Below are 20,589 nucleotides of genomic sequence, written 5' to 3'. Positions count from 1 at the left end.
ATCCACATTATTGACTATAGCACATTTTGCTCAACTTTGCTTTGATCATATTAAGCGAATTTGCAACAAAACTGTAGAGTAGGCAAGATTATTCAGTATATAAGTATAAACAAATGTGGAAATGAAAAAAAGTGGGATAAGAGGTTAAAATGTATGAAGGGCAGAGGTCAGCTGGGTACAAAGCCTGAATTAAAAGATTGATTTGATCCAATTAGTTGTATGAAAAAGACCTGCAGTAAAGCAGCTAAGTTTGAAAGTCAAGGGCAGTGGTACTGTGATCAGCTGTACAATTTCCAAATATTAAAAAACAGTGTCACCATAGCTTTGTATCAGAGCGGGCCTTTATCTACAGTGAAATTATCATAACCAGTTATTTTAGACTTAAATTACAGCAGGCTTGTCAGTCAGTCAGGAGAGTCTCACCAAGGGGATCTGCACTGGTTGCTGCTTTGCTGACTAGGCGAAGGCAGGAGGTGCTGGGACCAGGAGCCCCTGGGGCCCCTGGGGCCCCTGGTGCTCCTGGAGTAAGGGCCTCACGGTGGGATGGGGATGGGGTGCCAGACTTAGACAACGGGGACTGGGACTTATCCATCTGCAGAGATGTCAAACAATAAAAAAGAAAGTGGGAAAAAAGGAACATGGCCGATCTGTTGCAGTAACCTCCAGAATGAAACTGCTTAAACGTTCTCGGTGTGAAAAACATCCAAAACTTTTTGTCTTGGAGCACAGATTGTATCAGAGCCATTTAGTGTGCATAAATTAGTCATGTATGAGTTTTTCTGTAACCCCAGAGCAAAACAATATGATAGCGTAATATACACCAGCAATGAATGCCCTAAGGGTAAAAAGTGAAGAGATTTCCTACTGAAAATGTTAAAAATTGCAGTGCTTTGTAAGCAAAGTAGGGATTTTTACAGTCAGTGGAGTACAGCAACTCTGTTTATCTCACCTGTCCAGGGTCCTTGGCCTTCCCTGTGGTTGGGCTGCGGGGATTTGGCGTGGACGGCGCCTCTCCTGTGCTCGAGGACCCTGGAAGCTCTTTCCTCAGAGTGGGGGCCCGGTCTAACCCGTTCCCATGGGGTGAGTGAGGAGGGCTGCCTGCGGGAGAGTTAGGCTCCTGAGCAACAAAGAGAGGTGAGAAAATATTTAATGTTCTACATGAGTATAAAAGAGATCTTATTTCTGATCACACAATGCTTTCATTGTTCTCTTTCTATCCTGATCTTCAAAGTGCTGAATTCTTCCACTGTGGCATATTGTCTTTCAAGATGTGACCTTCGTCCTCATTTCTGCAGTTCTTTTATAACAGTTTTACCAATATATGTATACGTCTCTGCGACTGTGGAATGAAGCCAACATGCAGGTGTGAAAAAGTGCTCTGAATGACAGTTGAGTGTCATATTTGCATTAAAAGATACTCTGAGGAGTCAGCTGGGCGATTTATCTTTAGAAAATACGTTTAATTTTAAGCCTTTCTTTTTGACAGTGAAACATCTCAGTGAATCAGAGATGCACATTGTTAACCAAAGAGGCGAGCTGAGGCCTCAGTCACACAGCCCTAGAGATCAGTCGGTCAGCCAAGAGGCCACCAGGAAAAAAGAAAAGGAAAAATCGAACAAACAAACAACAATCTCCCAAACGTCTGTCACTCCAGAACGGTACCGGGGCCAAACAGACTGGAAAAACAGAGCAATCTATAACCAATTCCAGGATCACCTACTAAAATTAAGTACTTAACAATTAATAATGCTAAAAGATGATAAGTAGCACAGATGACAGGATGCTTATTGACAGCAGGCCAACAATAGTGCCAGTAAAATATTTTTGCTGGGGTACCTGGGGCTTCATTAACGCTGTCGCTCTTAGTGACAGCTTCAAGCTTCGTCTTGACTTTTATTTCAAGTTTTGTTTAATTACTACAGTTACCATTAGTAAAAGACAAATGTGTGTTTTCCCAAGATAGCAGATCCTCATCTGCTTATGTTACAGTAGTTTCTTCTCATTTTTAAGTAGCCTAATGAAGCCAACAGCAACTCTGTTCTCACGGAGTTTATTTGGATTGTAAAGGGAGAGAGAGCTCAGGAAACACCACATGAAGCAGCAGAGGTTGTCGGTGTTGCTGATGCAGTAGTGTGTGGACCTGGAGATAATGTTGCTGTTACGGATGCTTTCATCACTGGCTGGAGCCACTGTTGAGCCAGCATTGCCTCCCCCAGAGCAAAGTGCTGGTGTCAGCACTTCTCTCTGGGTCACAGTGATCAGCACAGACGTTTTAGTGCTTATACACACACACACACACACACACACACACACACACACACACACACACACACACACACACACAGGCACGCAAGCACAAATAACATCCTCTACTCCAAGCCACAGACACACACACACACATATTCATCTGCTAATTGCAGGCAAACACATACACACAAGCTTGCATGTATGTTTAAACCTATGCATGTAGGTCGTCTCTATAACACACAGAGGCACAGACACACACTTCCCTCCCATTTTTCTTCCATTACCCACTTTTGTCACATTTTTTTTCTCCTCTATGCTTTTGTACCAGTTTCCAAATCACACAAGAGGCCGGTTCTGCTTTTGTGTGCAATATCAAAATACAGAAGGCTTTAGATGAAACATATTTTGGTACACTGCGTGAAGTATTTAAAGAACTAAAATATTCCAGGGGCATAAACGGCTTTGCATATATTAAATGAAGCCGACTGCAGTTATCTAATGAGAGGAAGGAGGTGGAAAGGAGGAGGTGGAGCGGGCTGAGAAGAGTGGAAAAGAATGAGTGAGAGAAAAGTGGAGAGACGGAAGAACAGAAGCTACAGGATGCAAATGTACACAGAGGAGGTAAATGAGAAGAAATAGGTGAAGACCGCGTATTTGTGAATGTGTGTGTGTGTGTGTGTGTGTGTGTGTGTGTGTGTGTGTGTGTGTACGGACTTGGTTCACGAGAAGAAAGCATAAACAGTGGCAGCTGATAATGAGCTTACATAGGAGCTCTTCCTATTTACAAGGAAACTGCAGCGGAAAGCTGAACTAGCTACATACCTGCTGACTCGTTTTACATTTCACAGATGCACCACACACACACACACACACACACACACACACACACACACACACACACACACACACACACACACACCAAGGTTACTCCAGATGGACAATATTTTTTTAAAGCAAGCAAACAAGCATCACCGAAACGCAAAAATGTTTAGACTTTGCCAAATTTTGAATTTTTCTTATGAAAATGCAAAAAAAATTCTGATGTTTCAAAGGAAAAACGTCTAAATGAATATCTTGGTGAACACATTTTACAACACAAAAACTACTTTTAAATAAAATGATTACTCTATTAGTCTGAAAAATAATAACTAATAACTGGTTTGCAACATTTGAATCAAATAATAATAAACAAATTAAACTAAAATAATGAAATAAGTCAAATTAATATCAAATTATGATATGAAATCTTTCTTATTCCTTGGCCAATTATGCTGTTAACATATATATATATATATATGCATGCAGGGTTATGCAGAGGTGGCAGTAGGCTCCATACTGTGCCCTGACCAACACTGGTCCTTCCAATGTTGGACTCATGCTTTATTCACGTGTGGGCTGCACCTCTGTGTCACAGAGCTTGTGTTGGATAAAGAAGCTTTTAACTTAACAGAGCACAAGGATGTCATGGAGTAAACAATGACCCTTAAACAGCAAAATATTTTGAAGAAAATATAAAAAACTATAAAAAAAATTGAACTTGATTTCTCTGAGATGTTTAATTAGATTAGACTATTAACAAATGTTAAGTATTTGTTGCACAGAGCTCAGTCTGTATTTTCCTGATAGGTCACTCACAAATTAGACTGAACTTCTATTAATAAGAAACCAGTGGTCTGTCTGAGTTTGGATCTCGGTGGCTGTGTGTGCTCTACCAGTTTAAATGAACTGTCATCCACTACCATGCATTCATTAATATTGCCAATTAAAGATATTTTCTTCATTACTGTGAAGCTGGCTCTTTTGACTGAAAGAGTGTTACCTCTTGTGATACAAAACATTTTTCCTCCTTTTAGTTCAATTTTTGGCCTCTGCTAACTTGTGAAAGAGATTTCGGACTCTAGCCGCTAAATTCAGAAGCCAGCCGCTAACTTTTGCTGTTTGCCGTTTGGTAATGAGTGGATCTTATGTTTTATTCAGTGTGAACCAAAATGAGTGACAGAGGCCATAAACTGAGAAGCAATGTGTTTACAAAAGTCCCGGCAGAGAGCCGTTTTCCCCACAGACAATAAATCTTTCTGCGACCACAGCTATTGCCCCCTGGTGGCCTTTAAAAATAACGCAGCTCTATCTGGCTTCTCCATTGAAACCCAGAATCTATATCCATTTTATATACAGCCTATGAAGGTGAACATGAAGGGAAATAAAATTAGCAGACAATTTTCTAAAAAGCTCCACAGAGTGGAGGTGGAAAAGCAGAGTCAAGTGACAATTCTCTGTGGATTCATCACTACAAGCAACCTACGGAAGCGTAGAGCTGCCACCCAGGCAAAAGAAAAATAGAAGTGTATCACGTTATAACGTGAAAAGTTTATTGTTCTAACAAGATACTTTTCACGTTTGAACAACATAATATCACGTTATTACAATATAATATTTATATTGTACGAACGTGATAATTATGTATATTGTAATAACGTGATATTATATTGTTCAAACGTCAAAAGTATCTTGTTAGAACAATAAACTTTTCACGTTATAACGTGATACACTTCTATTTTTCTTTTGCCTGGGTGGCAGCTCTACGCTTCCGTAGCAACCTCTTTTACATATATGCGTTTGTGAAAACCTGCTGATAACAGCCACATCAAGGTGCTGTCAAAGTCATTTAGAAAGACTGGCGTCTCACCTCATTGGAGACATCCACTACAAGATTGTCTTCGCTCTTGTCTCCATCGCTGTCCTGAGGAGCAAAGATAGATAGAAGAAAGGGGAAAACATGATTTTTCAAGATCCATTAAGATAAAACAGCTTTTTTTTCCCCTCCTCAGTCACCAGCACAGAGATACAATATGCTGCATGTGTACACGGAGAAGTTAAATAATAAAGACACACAAGTGCGCACACAGATCGATATATCAATATCACTGGCTGCTCTTTGCTTCCTTTCGGTCTCTGTCCACCGTCCATGCAACATTTAACACAGAGATATTGTATATCATATATTCTCACCAAACATCCCCCTGTACAAAGATTTTTTGATCTCGGTCATACGCGCGCACACACACAGCACATTTTTCCCCTCTTCGTCTAGCCATCTCTCCATCTCTCTCTCCTTTTTTTTCTGGGGTGAGAACGATGGCACTTAGTCACCATGGCAACAGCGCTTTGATGTGATCATGGCCTGATATTCCTATTGACATCAGTGTGGAGTGACATCAGTGCCTTATTATGCAGAGCCAAAACAGGACAATGTCTACAACCTCCTTCCTGGAACAAAAATACACACACACAAAACAGCAAGAGATGAAGCGAGAGAGAGAGAGAGAGTGGAAATGATGGTGAGGAGGGACGAGAAAAAAGTTCAAGGGGGGGGGGCAGAAAATAATACAGATGGAATAAAAATGAAAAGGAAACAAGAAGTAGAGCGTGGAGCGTGAGTGAAAAAGCAAGAGGAACTGAGAAACAGCGGTAAAGAGACAGAGAAAGATATAGAATAGGAAAAGGCAAACAGAGAGAAATGGGAGGCGTAATTCGGCTCGACAGACGGAAAGAGAGGAAAAACATTCAGAAAGTGGAAGCTCTCTGTGCTTGTTCTCTTTCTGAACTAATGGGAAGATTTGGACTGTTGCTGCTGATGCCAAACTGACTTAGCTGGAGGCCGTCTTGCACAGACAGACTCCCGGTGTCAATCAATCCTCCAGACTGCAAACACACAGCCATCTAATTCATTACAGCTATCTGCCTTGGCCATCTCTCTTCTGGCATTACATCGCCTCTGGCTGCTTGCTCTTCCCCACTGGACCCATCCAAACCAAACACGACTCTAATTGGCCACGGGCCCCCGACCCCCGGGTGGCCCGTAATGTCATAGGCAATGTCATACAGACACACACAACCACACAGACACACACTTCCAGACATCTTTGGTTGATATAAAGAACAAAAGTTGTTAATTTACATGTAACTTTTATGATTCCTCCCGTTGGTTGTTACCGCCGCTGCTGCATTTTATTTTTCTCAGTGGCATCGTTTCAGGCTCAGATTATAAGCACAAAGTCACATAACACGCTTCCTGTCACCAAGGCTGAAAATTCCCACTGCAACATGCTTGGATTGGGAGGGAGATTATGTAGGACAGGGGTGTCCAACTCCAGGCCTCAAGGACCAGTGTCCTGCAGGTTTTAGATATCACCCTGGGTCAACACGCCTGAATCAAATAATTCATTCATTACAAGGCATCTGGAGAACTTCAAGACATGTTGAGGAGGTAATTTAACCATTTAAATCAGCTGTGTTGCTGGACACTGGCTCTTGAGGCCTGGAGTTGGACACCCCTGGTGTAGGACATCTGAATCTGGGTCGCTTTGCAATTTTTTAAGAAAATCAAGAGTATATATCAATTTTTTTTAAAATTTTATGTCGATATGCTTTTTGTGAAGAAATTATGAAAGAATGGAAAAGAATCCTTCCAAAAACACTCCTGGATCCAGTTCTGTATCTGAGATTCACCACCTATGCAGCCCCCTCCGGCCTTCACTACTGAACCAACCCTCAGTCACATTGGTGAAGGTAACAAACACATACGTATGAATGTGGCGGGAGAGACTCTTTGTCGTCACAGCGCCTTCTCTTGGCCTCAGCTCCTCCCTGCGAGGAGGCGTAACCTCCTGATGGGCCTTGGCGCTCTTCATTTGGCTGGCTGTCTGTGGACGACACCGACTTACTCTGGGGAAAAAGAAAAGACAGGGACACAATCAAAGGTATGAACACTACCTCACAGCAAAAGCACAGGTAATGATCGCCCAGGGCATGACACGCAGATTCACGTCACACTCGCAAATGATCAAACACAGCAAAGTAAACACGTGGAGACACAGTGGATGGAAAAACAGACATTAAAAGCACACAAAACATACACACACACAGAAAAACACAAGCACAGGTTAAGACAGACATAGCAGCGCACAGGCCAGCCTATAAAGCTAATTACTGCTCTCCCTCAACACAGCAGTCTTCATGTAAAATATGAGTCTCATTATTGGCCAATAAAGCTGTGCAGGTATATTTACAAGCCTTTCCTGGTGCTCAGCACTCTGAAAATCCGATCAAAGCGTTGTGTTGTTTTAGCACTGGGGCAAGGGCCGGAGGTTCGGCGAGGGCCACTTGTCATTCTCCGTGCCCCCGTGGGGAGGACAAGAACAGCGAAGGTTTAACACACCACTGAGTCACACAGGAAGGAGCCCACGGGAACGGCAGGAAGGAGCACAACAGATGAGAGAAGAGACTACACAATGGACCTCAGTGCAGCTCCGCAAACTTCCTTCGTGTCATTCTTTTCCTCCTCCGCCTTTTTTTCTCCTCTTCTCTTCACTTCCTCTCGCTGTCCCTTTTTTCCCCTCCATTTCAAATTCAAACTTGTTTTTGCCAGTGTGGGGCTCTCTGATAAATGTCAATTGATATGCATCCTCCTCCTCCTCCCTTTCTTCCCCAAATGCTGTAATGCTTGGCTAAGTTCAGCAGAAACCTCCGCTCATGAGAGAAATATTTTCTTGGTGCTTAACAATCGGCATTGTGCTCGCAGTTAAATTATGCTAAGGTTTTCACTGCAGAAAGAGCGAGGGAAAGTAAAGTCAGCAGCGGCCCTAAATCATTTTTATTTCACAATAAAGCTAGAACAAAGACTTGTTGGTATTTTTAACAACACCCCACCGCTGCCAGCACATTGTCCCCTCCACCCAGTTTCAAGTTTCTTCTCTTTAGTTTCTTTTTCAGTTTTCACACAAATGATTCTCGCTGCTTCTGATGTAAAAAGTCAAATAGGTCAGTGCTGTAGTGAAATGTCACCTTAAAGAAAAGACAGCTACTGTAATGTCATCTGTGTCACTTTGGTTTATCCTTATTGTGCCCAATAAGTTACTGTGCATGTAAAAACTGTCAAACAACCACAAACCCGAACAAACTAACTAATCCAAACTTGTTATATTTTTTGTTTCATGTCGAATAATCTTCTTGCAGCTGGGGTTTTTTTTCACTCCATTTCCAGCCGCCATCTCAAAGTTTTTGAAACATGTTGCATCCACCATGCATCCATTCATGTTTTCTATGTTCTAAAACGAGGCTTTGTCAGATTTGGATATCAACACATTCTGTTTTTATTTCCATTCTGCTAAACATCCCAAGTTTTTTTGGAACTGGGCTGGTAAACTGATCATTTTTGCTCTTGTGTCCAAACATTATATTACTTCCTGCAGGCTAGAAACTCCACAAGCCTTCGAACTGTTCACCCATTCATGGTGAACACCATATTGATTTTCTGGTGCAGCGATTTCACTTCATCGTGGCGACGGCACTTTTGCACATTACGTTTAATATTAACTGAGGATAATTACGACTCTGAAGCATCTAATCGCTGTTGGATCTGCTGTGCAGGAATATTTGGTGATTCACGGCCAGTATTTAGCGGTTTTACTTGCATTTCTTATTTTGGGGTATTTTGGGCAGCATTTAACATTAACTCAGATATAATCCTTCCTCGTGTTCTGTAAATGTTGTATATTACCAGAATATTTGTGGTGCTGATAAAGAAACAGTCCATTAACTCAGTTCGTAGGCTCCTCCAGATAACAGTCAAATGCGGCGAGCTCAGACATTAGTATAATGTGGAAAACCTTGAGAAGCTCAAGGTTGATGGTGATGAGCTGCTATTGTGCCGGTGTTGAGCAGTGCTACTCCTGGCTGAGCTCCAGCAAAACACTGCCTTTTTTAGAGGCCACTTTGCGGCGCGTCTCCATTTCCCTCAGTTTATCACTGTCACACACGGGCGCGCGCACACGGTGAAACGTGGGCGTACAAAACACTTACATCAAGGTACACACATGCAACACTACTCACCCTGCTGGGCGCTCCCTCTGGGTTGGGGCAGAGAAAGGGAAGGAAAGAAAAGAGAAAAGAAGAGAGCGATGAAGAAGGGAAAATGGGGAGAAGAGAGAAAGTTTGACGTCAGTGCCGATAACAACAACAACAGTCCCCAGTCAGCCAAGGTTAGGCTGAACTACGACGACTTCTGTCTAATAAAGATACAAACCCACTATTGTGCCCGACTCCAGCCTCCTCTATCCTCTCTATCTTTCCCTCTCTCTCTCCTCCAAGCAGACAAAGCTCGCTGTCTTCCCCTGCTGCCATCAACGCTCACCATCTTTTCCCTCATTCTTCGTCTCATATGTAAGAACAGAAACACACACAGCTGCAGACATGCATAAGCTCTTACACAGATGCTTAACGCGACAATACGAACACAGTGATCTCTTTATCTTTCCCCCGTTTCTGTTCTCACCGATTCCTTCCATTTTTCTTTCTAGCTCTCGGTTTATTCATGAGAAAGTCTCTCTTGGCTCGCTGCCGGAAAAACTGCAGAAAGATAAGATATTCTATCGGGGTGAAAGGAAGTTCATAGGAAGAGAGCATTTCTCCTGCATTTACAGAAAGGCCATGAATACATCTGGTCATAGCAAGACAGCAATCGAAACAGGAAAGTTCAAACTGAGTCCAAAAGGTGAGTTCCTGGACAAATTACAAAGCAGCTGCCTGTCAGAGATGATGTATAGTGCTGCTTTGCATTTTTGACTACATTTTATGTGGTTAAAAATGATAAAAAATGATCTTTTTCTTATTCTGCAGCTGTCACGAGTTACTATCCACCGATTCTGGGATGACAAATGAAGCCAATTAAAGACAAAAATCAGAAATGCAAATGTTGGAAAACAGACATTGTGGGAAGCAAAAAATCATCTCTGCACGTTTGATATTCGATAGGTGCACGCGCCGTTTCGCAGAGCCTTTCCCTCAGCCTCACATATACTGAACTTGCTAACCAATCTCCTCAAAATGTTCAATACTGTTATTGATTTCATCATCGATCAAGCACTTTGTGTAAACCTGAAACAAAAACAAGTACACTGAATCTCACTGTGGAACAACTGTGGTACACTTCAGGGCTGGAGGGGTTTTTACAGGTAAAAATCTCCACATTAAGAAACAAAATGTTCTGATGAGTGTGAGTGCAAGTAAAGGCAATCGGTTTCAATAGTAGAAAAGACTAACGCTGCTCAAAGTCACAGAGGAGACAAAGGTCTTTTATTCTAGCTGCTCACTCAGAATATCCTCATGACAAATACTCTACCAAAACGCATAATCCTGATTTTACAGTCAAAACTGAGAACTAAGAGGCTAAACGCTTCTTTACCTCTGAGATGTTCAGGGTCCAGGTGGTTGCGCTCATCTTTGGAGGCAAGGTGGGCTGAGACTCCCAAAGCCCCCGTCAGTGCCAGCAGACCTGAGCCCCCTGCGCCCAGGGACAGCCCTGATGGGTGTGGCGTCAGGGGGATGCCAGGGGCGTGGTGAGACAGGTGCTGGAGCTGCTGCTGCTGTGGCCACAGGGAAAGAAAGTAGCGGGGAGGTAAGGAGTAAGGGGAGGGAGGGTGAGATACAAGACAGTGTGTGGTTAGAAAAGACAAGGTAAAGAAGAAAAGGGCATGAAAAACAGGAGAAGTGAAGCGAGGGGGAAGGCAGTGTTGTGGTTGGGAAAAAGAATTGAGGAAAAACATAAGAAAGGGAGAAGGCGAGTTAAATAAAACACACATGGAGAGCCCAACGGTGAAGAAGGAAATTAAGATGAAGGTGGACAGGATGTGAAAGTGATTAGAGGATTAACAGGTGAAAGGATGGAGACCAAGGATGGGAAAGAGGACAAGGAAAGAAAGGCAGAATGAAATTGAATGATCATGATACACCCAGAAAGCAAAGGCAGTTGAGAATGAAACCAAGAAGTGAAAAGAAGAACCAGAGTTTTTTTAAAGAGTGAGATATCGAGGCAATGGGATTTATTATAAAGGAAGGAAAAAGGTAGAAAAGGGGCCATGGGAAAACACAGGGAGGATTAAAGGGAAGGATGAAAATGTTTGAGTCACAGAGCAAATGATGAGGAGAAACAGAAGGAAATAACATAGGAAGCAATGAAAAGTGAAGGAGAATTACATGAACAGGGGGAAGAGTAAATGAGTGCAGGAAGAAAGGGAAGGAAAGTGTGCAGCAGGGAGAATAAAAGGTAAGAGAAAAAAAATGATAGGAGAGAATAAATGAGGACACGGCCGATGTAAGATGGAGAGAACGATAAAAGATTGTGGGGAGGGACGGGAAAATCCAGAAAGAAAATGAAGAAGGTAAGAAAAAAGAGAGATGGAGGAAAAGGAGAAAAATGAGGAAAGAGAGAGGAGAGCAAAGGAGCAGCTACAGATAAAGAAAGGCTATTATCCTGAAGGGAGCATTATGATGTGTTTTTGTGTGCTGTTTTGTCAAGCCGGTGTATTAGACACACATACACACACAAAAGCACACACCTTAGAGACAGCAGTGTTTGTAGTGCTGGGAGGAACAAAGGGCCTTAAGTAGACAGTAATGTGATCAGTGCTCTGACAAGCTGTGGAAAGCCCCATCTACCACAGCACTCAGGAGCATCACTGTGTCTCTGTGCGTACATATATATGCATATACAGACAAGTAGATCATATGCACAATATGAGCATTGGTAAAGTTCTTGAATTGATGATTCAGGTAACTCATTACTTAGTTATGTCAAATCTTCAAATTAATAAACCATTCCTGTTAAAATTTGACTTCTACTTGGTGACCTTCCGCTCACATGATCAACATTTGCCTTATGGTCTCACTGTGCATGTAGCTCAGCAAGTAAGATAGCAGCGATGAAAGCCTTTATGTTTTGGAAGTATCCACATTATTTTAAGTTTGTGGGTGGAAATGGCAGGAAGATCACAGGGAAATGCAAACTGTGCCCAGGTGTAAAGTGTCTGTCAGCTGCGAAAAGCTCCCCCTTCAAATTTGAGGAAGCACCTGTGAGCTAAACATAGCTCCACAACAGTGGTGGAGAGGAGGAGGAGAATGATGCTGGCGCCACAGCTCCCAAACGTTAACGGCGAGCGTTTAGTTCGGTTTAAGCTGCCGCTGCAATGAAAGATAACGAGGGCATCGCCGGTTAGATGCGACCGATATCATCTCACGGTGAAATAAGGAAAAGTACATATATGTACAATGGGGCACATGCATACTCAGGACAATATAGCCAAATGTGCAAGGGCGAGCTTTTGGTGATGCAAAAATACTCTGATCTAGTCTAAGTCTAATAAGTTAGTATTCAAAGTATTGTGAATCAACTTTTTGGGTGACCACCTGATGTTGCTCAAGAGGAAGCAAACAGCAGGATCACTGCAAAAGAAAAGAATGATTGTGTTGCAGTGGAGTCAAAGTACAGACCTCAACCTGATCGAAATGCTGATACGGGACCTTAAGAGAGCTGTGCATGAACAGATGCCCGCAAATCTCAATGAGGTGAAGTGAAGTTGTAAAGAAGGGGGGGCAAAATTCCTCCATAAGGATGTGAGAGAAATGGAAAGTTACTGCCGTTAAAGGTGGTTCTGCAAGCTACTGAATCATTTTCACAGGACTGCACATCACAGATGCTTGACGAGACGTTTGTATTTATAGACATTAAGAATGAATAATAATTTAATTCCCATCATTCTTAGTCCCTCTGTGTTGATGAATCAAGGTGACTCACCCCGATGATGGCGTTGAGTTCAGCCATAGTGACCTGCTTGGCCCTCTCCACAGCTTGGACCACCTGTTGCTGGTGCTACACATACGCATTAAGGGAGAAAGTGAAAGAAAGACACATTACAGTGCATAATCATCCACAGTGTGTACTGTGATATATACTGTAAGCATAATGTGATGTAGAGTATACTGCATGTACACTCAGTAATGACACAACGGGGACTTTACATTAAACAAGCTAGAGAAACGCTGCTGCCTCCATCCAAAGCCGGTACAGGTAGTGCAAATAAGACCGTCTGGATGGAGCAACCGTGCATTCACACAACACAAACACTGAGAGAACGTCACAAAAACCGGAAGCGCACACACTGTAGCCAGACACGTACAGAGATACGTGCGCATTCACACACACTGAGAGCAACGCTAACGAAAATCTCAGCTCTGTTTGAACAAAATCCCAATGTAATCAGTCGCACAAACTCAAACATACATGTGTGTGCTGCTGCTGCACACCTACACACAGAATACACACAGTGTCAATATTGATCAAACTGACAAAGCTGTGACCTTGCTGTCTCCAGGTAGCGCACTCAGTGTACACTCACACTTAGAGACAAAAAAAGGAGGGTGTCTGCAGGTTTGTATTTACACAATCTACACACCTGCACAAAAAATCCTCCACGCACACACAAATGTACAGTAAAAATCACACTGACGCAGTAGAATTAAACTATAAAAATGGTTTACTCTCATTTCATCTGTTTTGTTGTCTCGCCCAAAGTCAGAGCAACAATGTAACAATATATCATCAATAATTCTGCTCCTCTAAGCACATATAAATTAAATTATGGCTTTAAGGAGCAATTAATGAAGCAAAACACTCGTGCAGGAATGGTGATAATGTTTCTGAATGATAAGAGGCCCCGAAGCACTAAAAAAAAGTATGTATTTAATTTAGAGTAGTCAGAGAGCTTACTTCATGATGTGCTGTATAGCTGGGTCTAAAACAATGCTAAAGTCTTCTGCTTTGTCTCCAGTTACACTGAAAGTTGTGAGATTTATTATGTTATCAGTGCCATTCGCTATTGGATAGCTCATTAGTAAATAACCCCAGAAACAATGCATATAGCTGTAATACCTTGTTTTCACCATGGGGCATTACATTAAATAATAATAATAATAATAATATCAAATATCAGCTGACTGTAACATGACATGGTGGCCCCTTCAAGTCAGAAATGTAGAAGTATCAATTGCATCTGCTACATTAATTGTGAAATTGTTATTCTTATATATTATTGTTGGTTTGATTTATTTATCTTAAAAATTAGCCAGTTGTTGTGTTTGCCTAACAGAGCCAGATCAATAATTTGTTGGAGACCGTTTTTAATAATGCTGCCTCTGTACACCACTGCATTGGATTTAAAATCAAACACTCAAGACATGATTGAAGTGCAGGCTTTCAGCTTTAATTCAAGTCATTAAAAAAGAAATACATCTTCCACTGTTTAGTATTTACAGATATTTGTATACACAGTTCTACATTTTCAGAAGCAAAAAGTCTAGAACCATGAACATCAGCAAATGCTGTGTTTCCTGCCTCGGGATGCTCAACTAGACTTTTACTGCAGCTGCTTTTAGTTGCTTCTTGTTTGTCGGTCCTTCTGCCTTAAGATTTGTATTAAATACCTGAAAAGTGTGTTCTATTGGTTTGAGATCAAGTGAATCACTTTTTGCCATTAAAAAATACCCATTTTGTTTTCATTGATAAACTCTTGGGTTGTTTTTTCAGTCTGCTTTGGTTCATTTTCCATTTACATCATCAGTAAACAACACTAGTGACTTTTTTCACAGATTTGCTGTTTAAAAAGCTGAGCTGGTCAGTGGAGTCCTTATTTTTAGGAATAAACCAAACTGCAGATTTGGCCACTCGTAAAGTTTTTGCTTTCTCTCGGTTTATTTTGCTTTTTCAGCCCGATGATGGAATTTTTCACTGGCAAAATTACAGTGAAAATAAAGTGAAATACAAATTCAACACTGTCCAGTTGACTTTAAGCCTGAAACTGTGGGACTCAGAAGCAACACTAGATGTTTTTATCCAATAAATTATGGATCTAACTGTATATAATACAGAATTCTGTCCAAGTGACAACATACCACTGAAAGGTAGCGCTCCATTATCAATATGCTTGCATTAAAATGTAAAGGACTTGGATTAATTAACATCTGTGAAGCAAATCGGGATTAGTATTTAAATTCTTCAACTGTTAAAATGTCCTGTATGCAGTATATGATAGATTTCTGATATTCTGGGGGGAAGTGCCTGAGGTGTGAGTGGTTTTCTCCCCTTTTTTGTGCGAGCATGTTGCTTGTGCATGTGTAAATGTCTCTGGCTGCAGTGACACTTACCTCTTGAGAGAGGAAAGGGATGATCTGAGCACAGATGGCACTGAGACGCTTGACAATCTCCGCCTGTGATGGAAAGAGAGAGAAATGAGAGTGAGAGACAGAAGGAGAGAGTAGTAGGGGATATATAATCATGTTGCATATTGCAGGATCATAAGTACACAATGAGCACAGAGCATATGATACACCTCTACAGCACATTAAGCCTTTGTTGCATTTAAACACCTTCTTAATGAGCAAGGAGTTCTGTCAGTGACATTTCTGTGAGACTGAGAGAAGAAACATGTGGGGGAATGTGTGAGCGAACAGCAGAGGTGGTGGGATGGAGGCAGCATTAGAGCTACGCTCATCATTTGGGTCTTTTAGCACCTCCACACTCTAGTTTAACTCAGCTTGTCCTCACGTTCCAACAATAAACATACGAACATTCACAGAGAGCCGAAAACCTCAGAAAATTCCTCCCGAGCTCTCCACCTGTCTCAGCCGGATATTTCGTGTCATTATGTTTGTCCATTTCCGAAAACTCTGAAAATTCACGAAAATGCTTTTTCTTGTTCTGAAAAAGGCTTTTTTTCCTTTTCCTCCATCCATCCATTCACACCAACAGCAATAGTGCCCATACTAAGAAAACTGCTGCCCCCACACACACACTCTACACCAGTGCACACAAACACACAGAAACAAAAGCACACTCCCTCTCAGCCTTGCACACAAACACACACACGCACAGTGAACCTCTGCGGTGTGTCTAATTCTATCTGTCTGAGTGCCCTCAGCCTCATTTTGTTCTCTTCTTCACTCAGCCGTTCTCTCTTTTTCTACAACAGCTCTCACACTGAGCCATTATTACCCTATTCATCCTCTTCCTCCCATCCCTCTCCCCCTCTCTCTTCCTCTCTCATCTCCCTCCCCTCAGTTGCTCTCTTTGTCTATTTTCCCATCTTTCTATTTTTCTATATTATTTCCTCTCTTTTATAATCTGTCGGCCCTCTTTTTCCCTCAGCTGCCCTTATTCTTCCTCTATAACATCAGTCGCTCTCATGTTTTCGGTGATTTTTCTCCGACAGTCTTATTTTTTCCCCCTTTTTCCTCCATCTGCCCGTCCTGCTTTCGGTCTCTCTTTCTCTCTGCATCACTTCATCCTCACTAACACATGTTGCTGGCACTTAGAGGCGTTGAAGAGGAATAGATAAAAGACAGCAGACGTGGCAATGGAGGGCAGCGCAGCGACTGACGGGGCTGTATACGCCGTCATACAAAGGCTCACAGAGACATGCACCATTCAACCAGCCTTTCGGTTACTCTCAACAAGGCTTCATAAACAATTAGCACCAGACACCCGGCTCAGTTCCAAGGACAGACACAGCTTCATGCGTGTGTCAACCTATGCATTCATGTGTAGACGACTGTGCCTCAGCTCCTTTGGTGTATTTCTATAAAGTATGTGTGTCTGTATGTATGTGAGGACCACAAAGAGAAAAGTGAGAGTTAGAAAGAAGAACTTGGCAAACCTGAATACATTTTTTATAACTGGAAGTCGATTATCCGCCTGCTGCCAATGTGAAACTTTTACTACATTAAACTCAAGGGAGTCGTTCTTCTGTATTCAAGTGGTATCTGTTCTTCTGAAACCTTGGTCAGTCTGCCTGACTATAGTTTAGCCTGTTGCTCGTTCAATCTGTCCTACTAGATCGCAGATGGAAATAAATCAAAGCACTCGTACTCGATGAATGGGAGATAGAAGCAGGGATTTATTGAAACATGAGCATTTGTACAGTTCTACCAATCTTTACTTCTTAAATACAGCCTGAACTCTCTTAGTCAAGCTTTCTTGTAATTTCTTTAGATAGTCGTCAGCAATAGTTCTCCAGGCTTCTTGAAGGTCATTCAAAGCTCTTCCTTGGATGTTGGCTGCTTTTTATTCCATTTTCTGTAAAGATGATCCCACACTGCTTTGGGTCTGCGCTCTAGGAAGGCCAGCCTATAACCGTTTGTGTTCCACTGTGTGTTTTTCTATCCAAGTATGCTTTTACTGCATTTGCAGTGTCTGTGGGACAGTTTCACTCGCATGTACTGTACCAGTGTACCTGCACATGTGATGTGACAATAAAGGTGATTTGATTTGATTTGATTTGATTTATTGTTGTACTTCTTTCCTGATGATGTTAAAAAAAGATATTTCAAATTGCTGAGATATGCCATGTTTTCAGCTAATAGCTCTTTGGGAATCACTTTGTTGGTGTAAAAATACAATTTATGCCAGTCAAACATGGCATTTAGATTCAACTAAAGAAATGGGAAAAACAGATGTGTTCTGCTAGTAACAAAGAGACTAGAGATAGAATTTAAACTGGTTCATCCCTGGAGTTAGGCGACTTTTTTATGCTTGAGTAATTCACAGGTCAGTGTTAAGAAAACATTTCCTTGAAAATAGTCCAGTACAATGACTCTTCTTCAAATTCGGGAGTGAAAATGAGAGAAAAAAGCAGCAAATGTCCAAAGAAAAATCTTGAAAGACCTTCAGATGACCTGAAGAACTATTGCTCAAGGCCTCAGTAAAACATTAGAAGAAAGTGTGGCTGCTTGGAAGCAAAATATAAAGCAATAATGGGTGGCTCAAGACTTTTGCACAGTACTGTATATCTGTTGTTGCTCTGAGTTGACACGACCAGCTTTCGAAATAGGAAACAAGTTCTTATCTATTAAAAAAGATCACACTCTGGGAACAGCTTGATCCACAAATTGCTCTAAGTGGGCACATGTTTGAAGATGAACTGTCTCACTGTAATTTGTGAGATGGTTCACAACCATTTCTCACCGAGTTTTTGCTAATGGTGTAACACTGTTTATACAGGGTATAGTTCAGTGCACTTCAGTGTTCAGTGTTCTCCTCCATTAATTATCTTTGCAACTACGCCAGATTGCCGCTTATCATGCAACAGGTTGTGCTCAGCCATCAGATCAATTCAGATGACCTGGTTCAGTTTTGGCCAGTAGGAAACCAGTCTGACAGTACTGACGTTTAACCATATGTAACCAAAAACAATCTGAAGGGACTGACCTGAACATGGTTGGTCTATGAAGCCACTCTTATTTACTGACCCCATAACTTTGATCTTACGACATACAAACAAACTTTACTGGAAAGATAAAAAACAAAAGTTAAAGAGAAGATCATAAACAAACAAACTCCATGTTATGCCTGAGAGACAGTAGATATTATGAGCACAAGATGCCAATAACTGATGGGTTTTACAACTGAACGAAAGCGAGCTTGCTGAAGCAGCCTGAGCCGCACACTGTCGTTCTACTGTCCAACCAAAGCACAGCCACCGGGGAGGACTGGCAAAGACTGGCTGGATGGAGGGATGAATGGATGGATAGATACAAAGGAAAGCGGGGGACTGGTCAATAAACACCTGAGGGCAGATACCCTGCCAGCTGGCATGGAGTCAGACAGCGAGACAGAGAAAAAAGCTTCAGATGAAACAGAGATAAAATATAGGTGAGGGAATAGCTTTTCAATCACAAGGGCAAAGATTTTACCAAAACAGTCTCCAGAATAAACAGACTGATAGGGGAAGGGAAATTGAAAGCAATGAAGACAAGGAAGAAGAAGAAGGAATGAATTCTGGGACAAAGACAGTCTGTTCCAGAGGACTGTTCGAGCCAGAGGCATCAAATCACACATGCTCTCTGTAGGACGGTGTCTTCATGCAACAGACAAGATCGCTCAGTAGAAGCGCACCTAGGCTTTTCATCACTGACAGGATGTAATCCTCTCAAATCTAAAACAACTATGCAATTACCAGGCGTATGCAGGTATATTCCGTATCGATTATATACCGCATATTGTAAAATACATAAAGATCTACATGAACCCACTAAAAAAAGACAGAAAAAAATGTCAGTACCCTAGACACAGCACACTGTACTAAGTCACATCAAAGACCGTCAGAAACATGACATCCAGCATGATGATATCTCTGCAATTCAGCAGAAGTGAAGAGTTTAGTCTATAAAAAGACAGATGTGTTGAGCTGATGTTTCTCTGTTAGTAGGACTTGAAAAAGTTGGCAAAAAATGTTCACCTGGAGTGAAATAATACCATATAAGAATGCACAGGCTCTTTGTAAAGTTCTGCTATGACTGTTATCATAAATGCAATCAAGAATACGCCCTCTGTGCATTTCTTAATAATGCGATGCCATTTATTTCCTCAATATTTCCTACAAGCCAAGGAAAAAACAAAATTTAATATTTTAAAGTGGCCAGCAGCACATGATTTGACATCATGATTAAAAATCTGAATGCAAGTCAGTCATACACGCCAATAAACTGTTCCTTGACCCAACATTTTGGACCTACATTCAGCTGTCAGTCAGGAGGAAATCCAACGACAGGCAGGAGGGACAGTTTCCACACCAGCATTCGGCTCAGTGGACCATAATGCAGAGGCAAGAGTGACGCTTTGAGTTAGAGGTGTAATTCTTAGAGTTTGACTGTAAAAAAAAACAACAAAAAAAACCCCTCATTCTCCTGCACTTACTTTGCAATAGCTATCTGCTGCTCTCCGTCCACCCACATATTTAACCCACAGCATAAACGCAACACGTTCCTGTCTGTTCTATGAAGGCTGTCAAAATGCATTCTGGAAAATGCTGAAAATGACTAACTGAAGTAGAAATAGTCCAGACAGGTGGGTAGATGAGGCTGTGCGTACTCTAAAAAGAAAATTATAACACTCACAAAATAAGCAACTGCAGAATGATGGTGCATCTGCCTATGCAATTTTCTTTAAAAAAAAAAAAGTGCAAGAGTTTGGCTTTGCTCTGACAAAGCCAAAGTTTGTTTCGTAGGGAGGTCGTGTTACCGTGTTACGCCACGTTACGCCGTGTTATGATCTGCACGCTGATGTTTGCTTAGAATGACAAAGCATCTTGTGTTTTTTTCATCCTGTGTAGCTGCAACATATCGACAGGCTTGAGAAAGCAATGAAGACTAAATGCAGAGCAACTCAAATAAAGGGCTGAACTGAAAGTCCCATTTCTCCTAGAACACACACTTTCACTTTTGACATTAAAGTAAACTTGAGCTGGAACAATGGGGAAGCCACTTCCCTGTGAAAGATCAGCATTCAATTTGGTCTCTCAGCATGACAGCGAGCAACACTGACCGCGTTCGTCTTGCCAATAAAGCTTGGTGAATTTGAATGTGATGAGCATGGGTTGAGATTGGCAGGGGAAGAGGAAGATGGTGCCCAGTGTGCTCTGGCACTGCCAGCTGTGCCAGCCTCTGAGTCCCACTATG

The 20,589-nt window shown here is 41.8% G+C and overlaps 1 protein-coding gene across 4 annotated transcripts in view; it reads right to left on the bottom strand.

Moving 5' to 3' along the window:
• tle2b (TLE family member 2, transcriptional corepressor b) overlaps positions 1-20,589 on the bottom strand; it is an 88,262-nt gene that overhangs the window by 11,136 nt on the left and 56,537 nt on the right. For 2 of the 4 annotated variants that reach the window (XM_013268194.3, XM_025902996.1), the window contains exons 5-12: positions 15,283-15,345; positions 12,878-12,952; positions 10,490-10,670; positions 9,139-9,155; positions 6,832-6,972; positions 4,934-4,987; positions 950-1,117; positions 424-592 (exon numbers count right to left, since the gene is read on the bottom strand). In XM_013268194.3, the coding sequence (XP_013123648.1) occupies positions 424-592; positions 950-1,117; positions 4,934-4,987; positions 6,832-6,972; positions 9,139-9,155; positions 10,490-10,670; positions 12,878-12,952; positions 15,283-15,345 (868 nt within the window). Of the gene's footprint in view, positions 1-423; positions 593-949; positions 1,118-4,933; positions 4,988-6,831; positions 6,973-9,138; positions 9,156-9,335; positions 10,446-10,489; positions 10,671-12,877; positions 12,953-15,282; positions 15,346-20,589 lie in introns of those variants that run through there. The other 2 variants (XM_013268191.3, XM_025902997.1) reach the window with 2 other exon arrangements.

This window comes from Oreochromis niloticus, linkage group LG23 (assembly GCF_001858045.2).
Source record: "Oreochromis niloticus isolate F11D_XX linkage group LG23, O_niloticus_UMD_NMBU, whole genome shotgun sequence".
Lineage (NCBI taxonomy): Eukaryota > Metazoa > Chordata > Actinopteri > Cichliformes > Cichlidae > Oreochromis > Oreochromis niloticus.
Note: the sequence above shows the minus strand (reverse complement) of the source record. Positions and strands in the feature narration are given on the sequence as shown.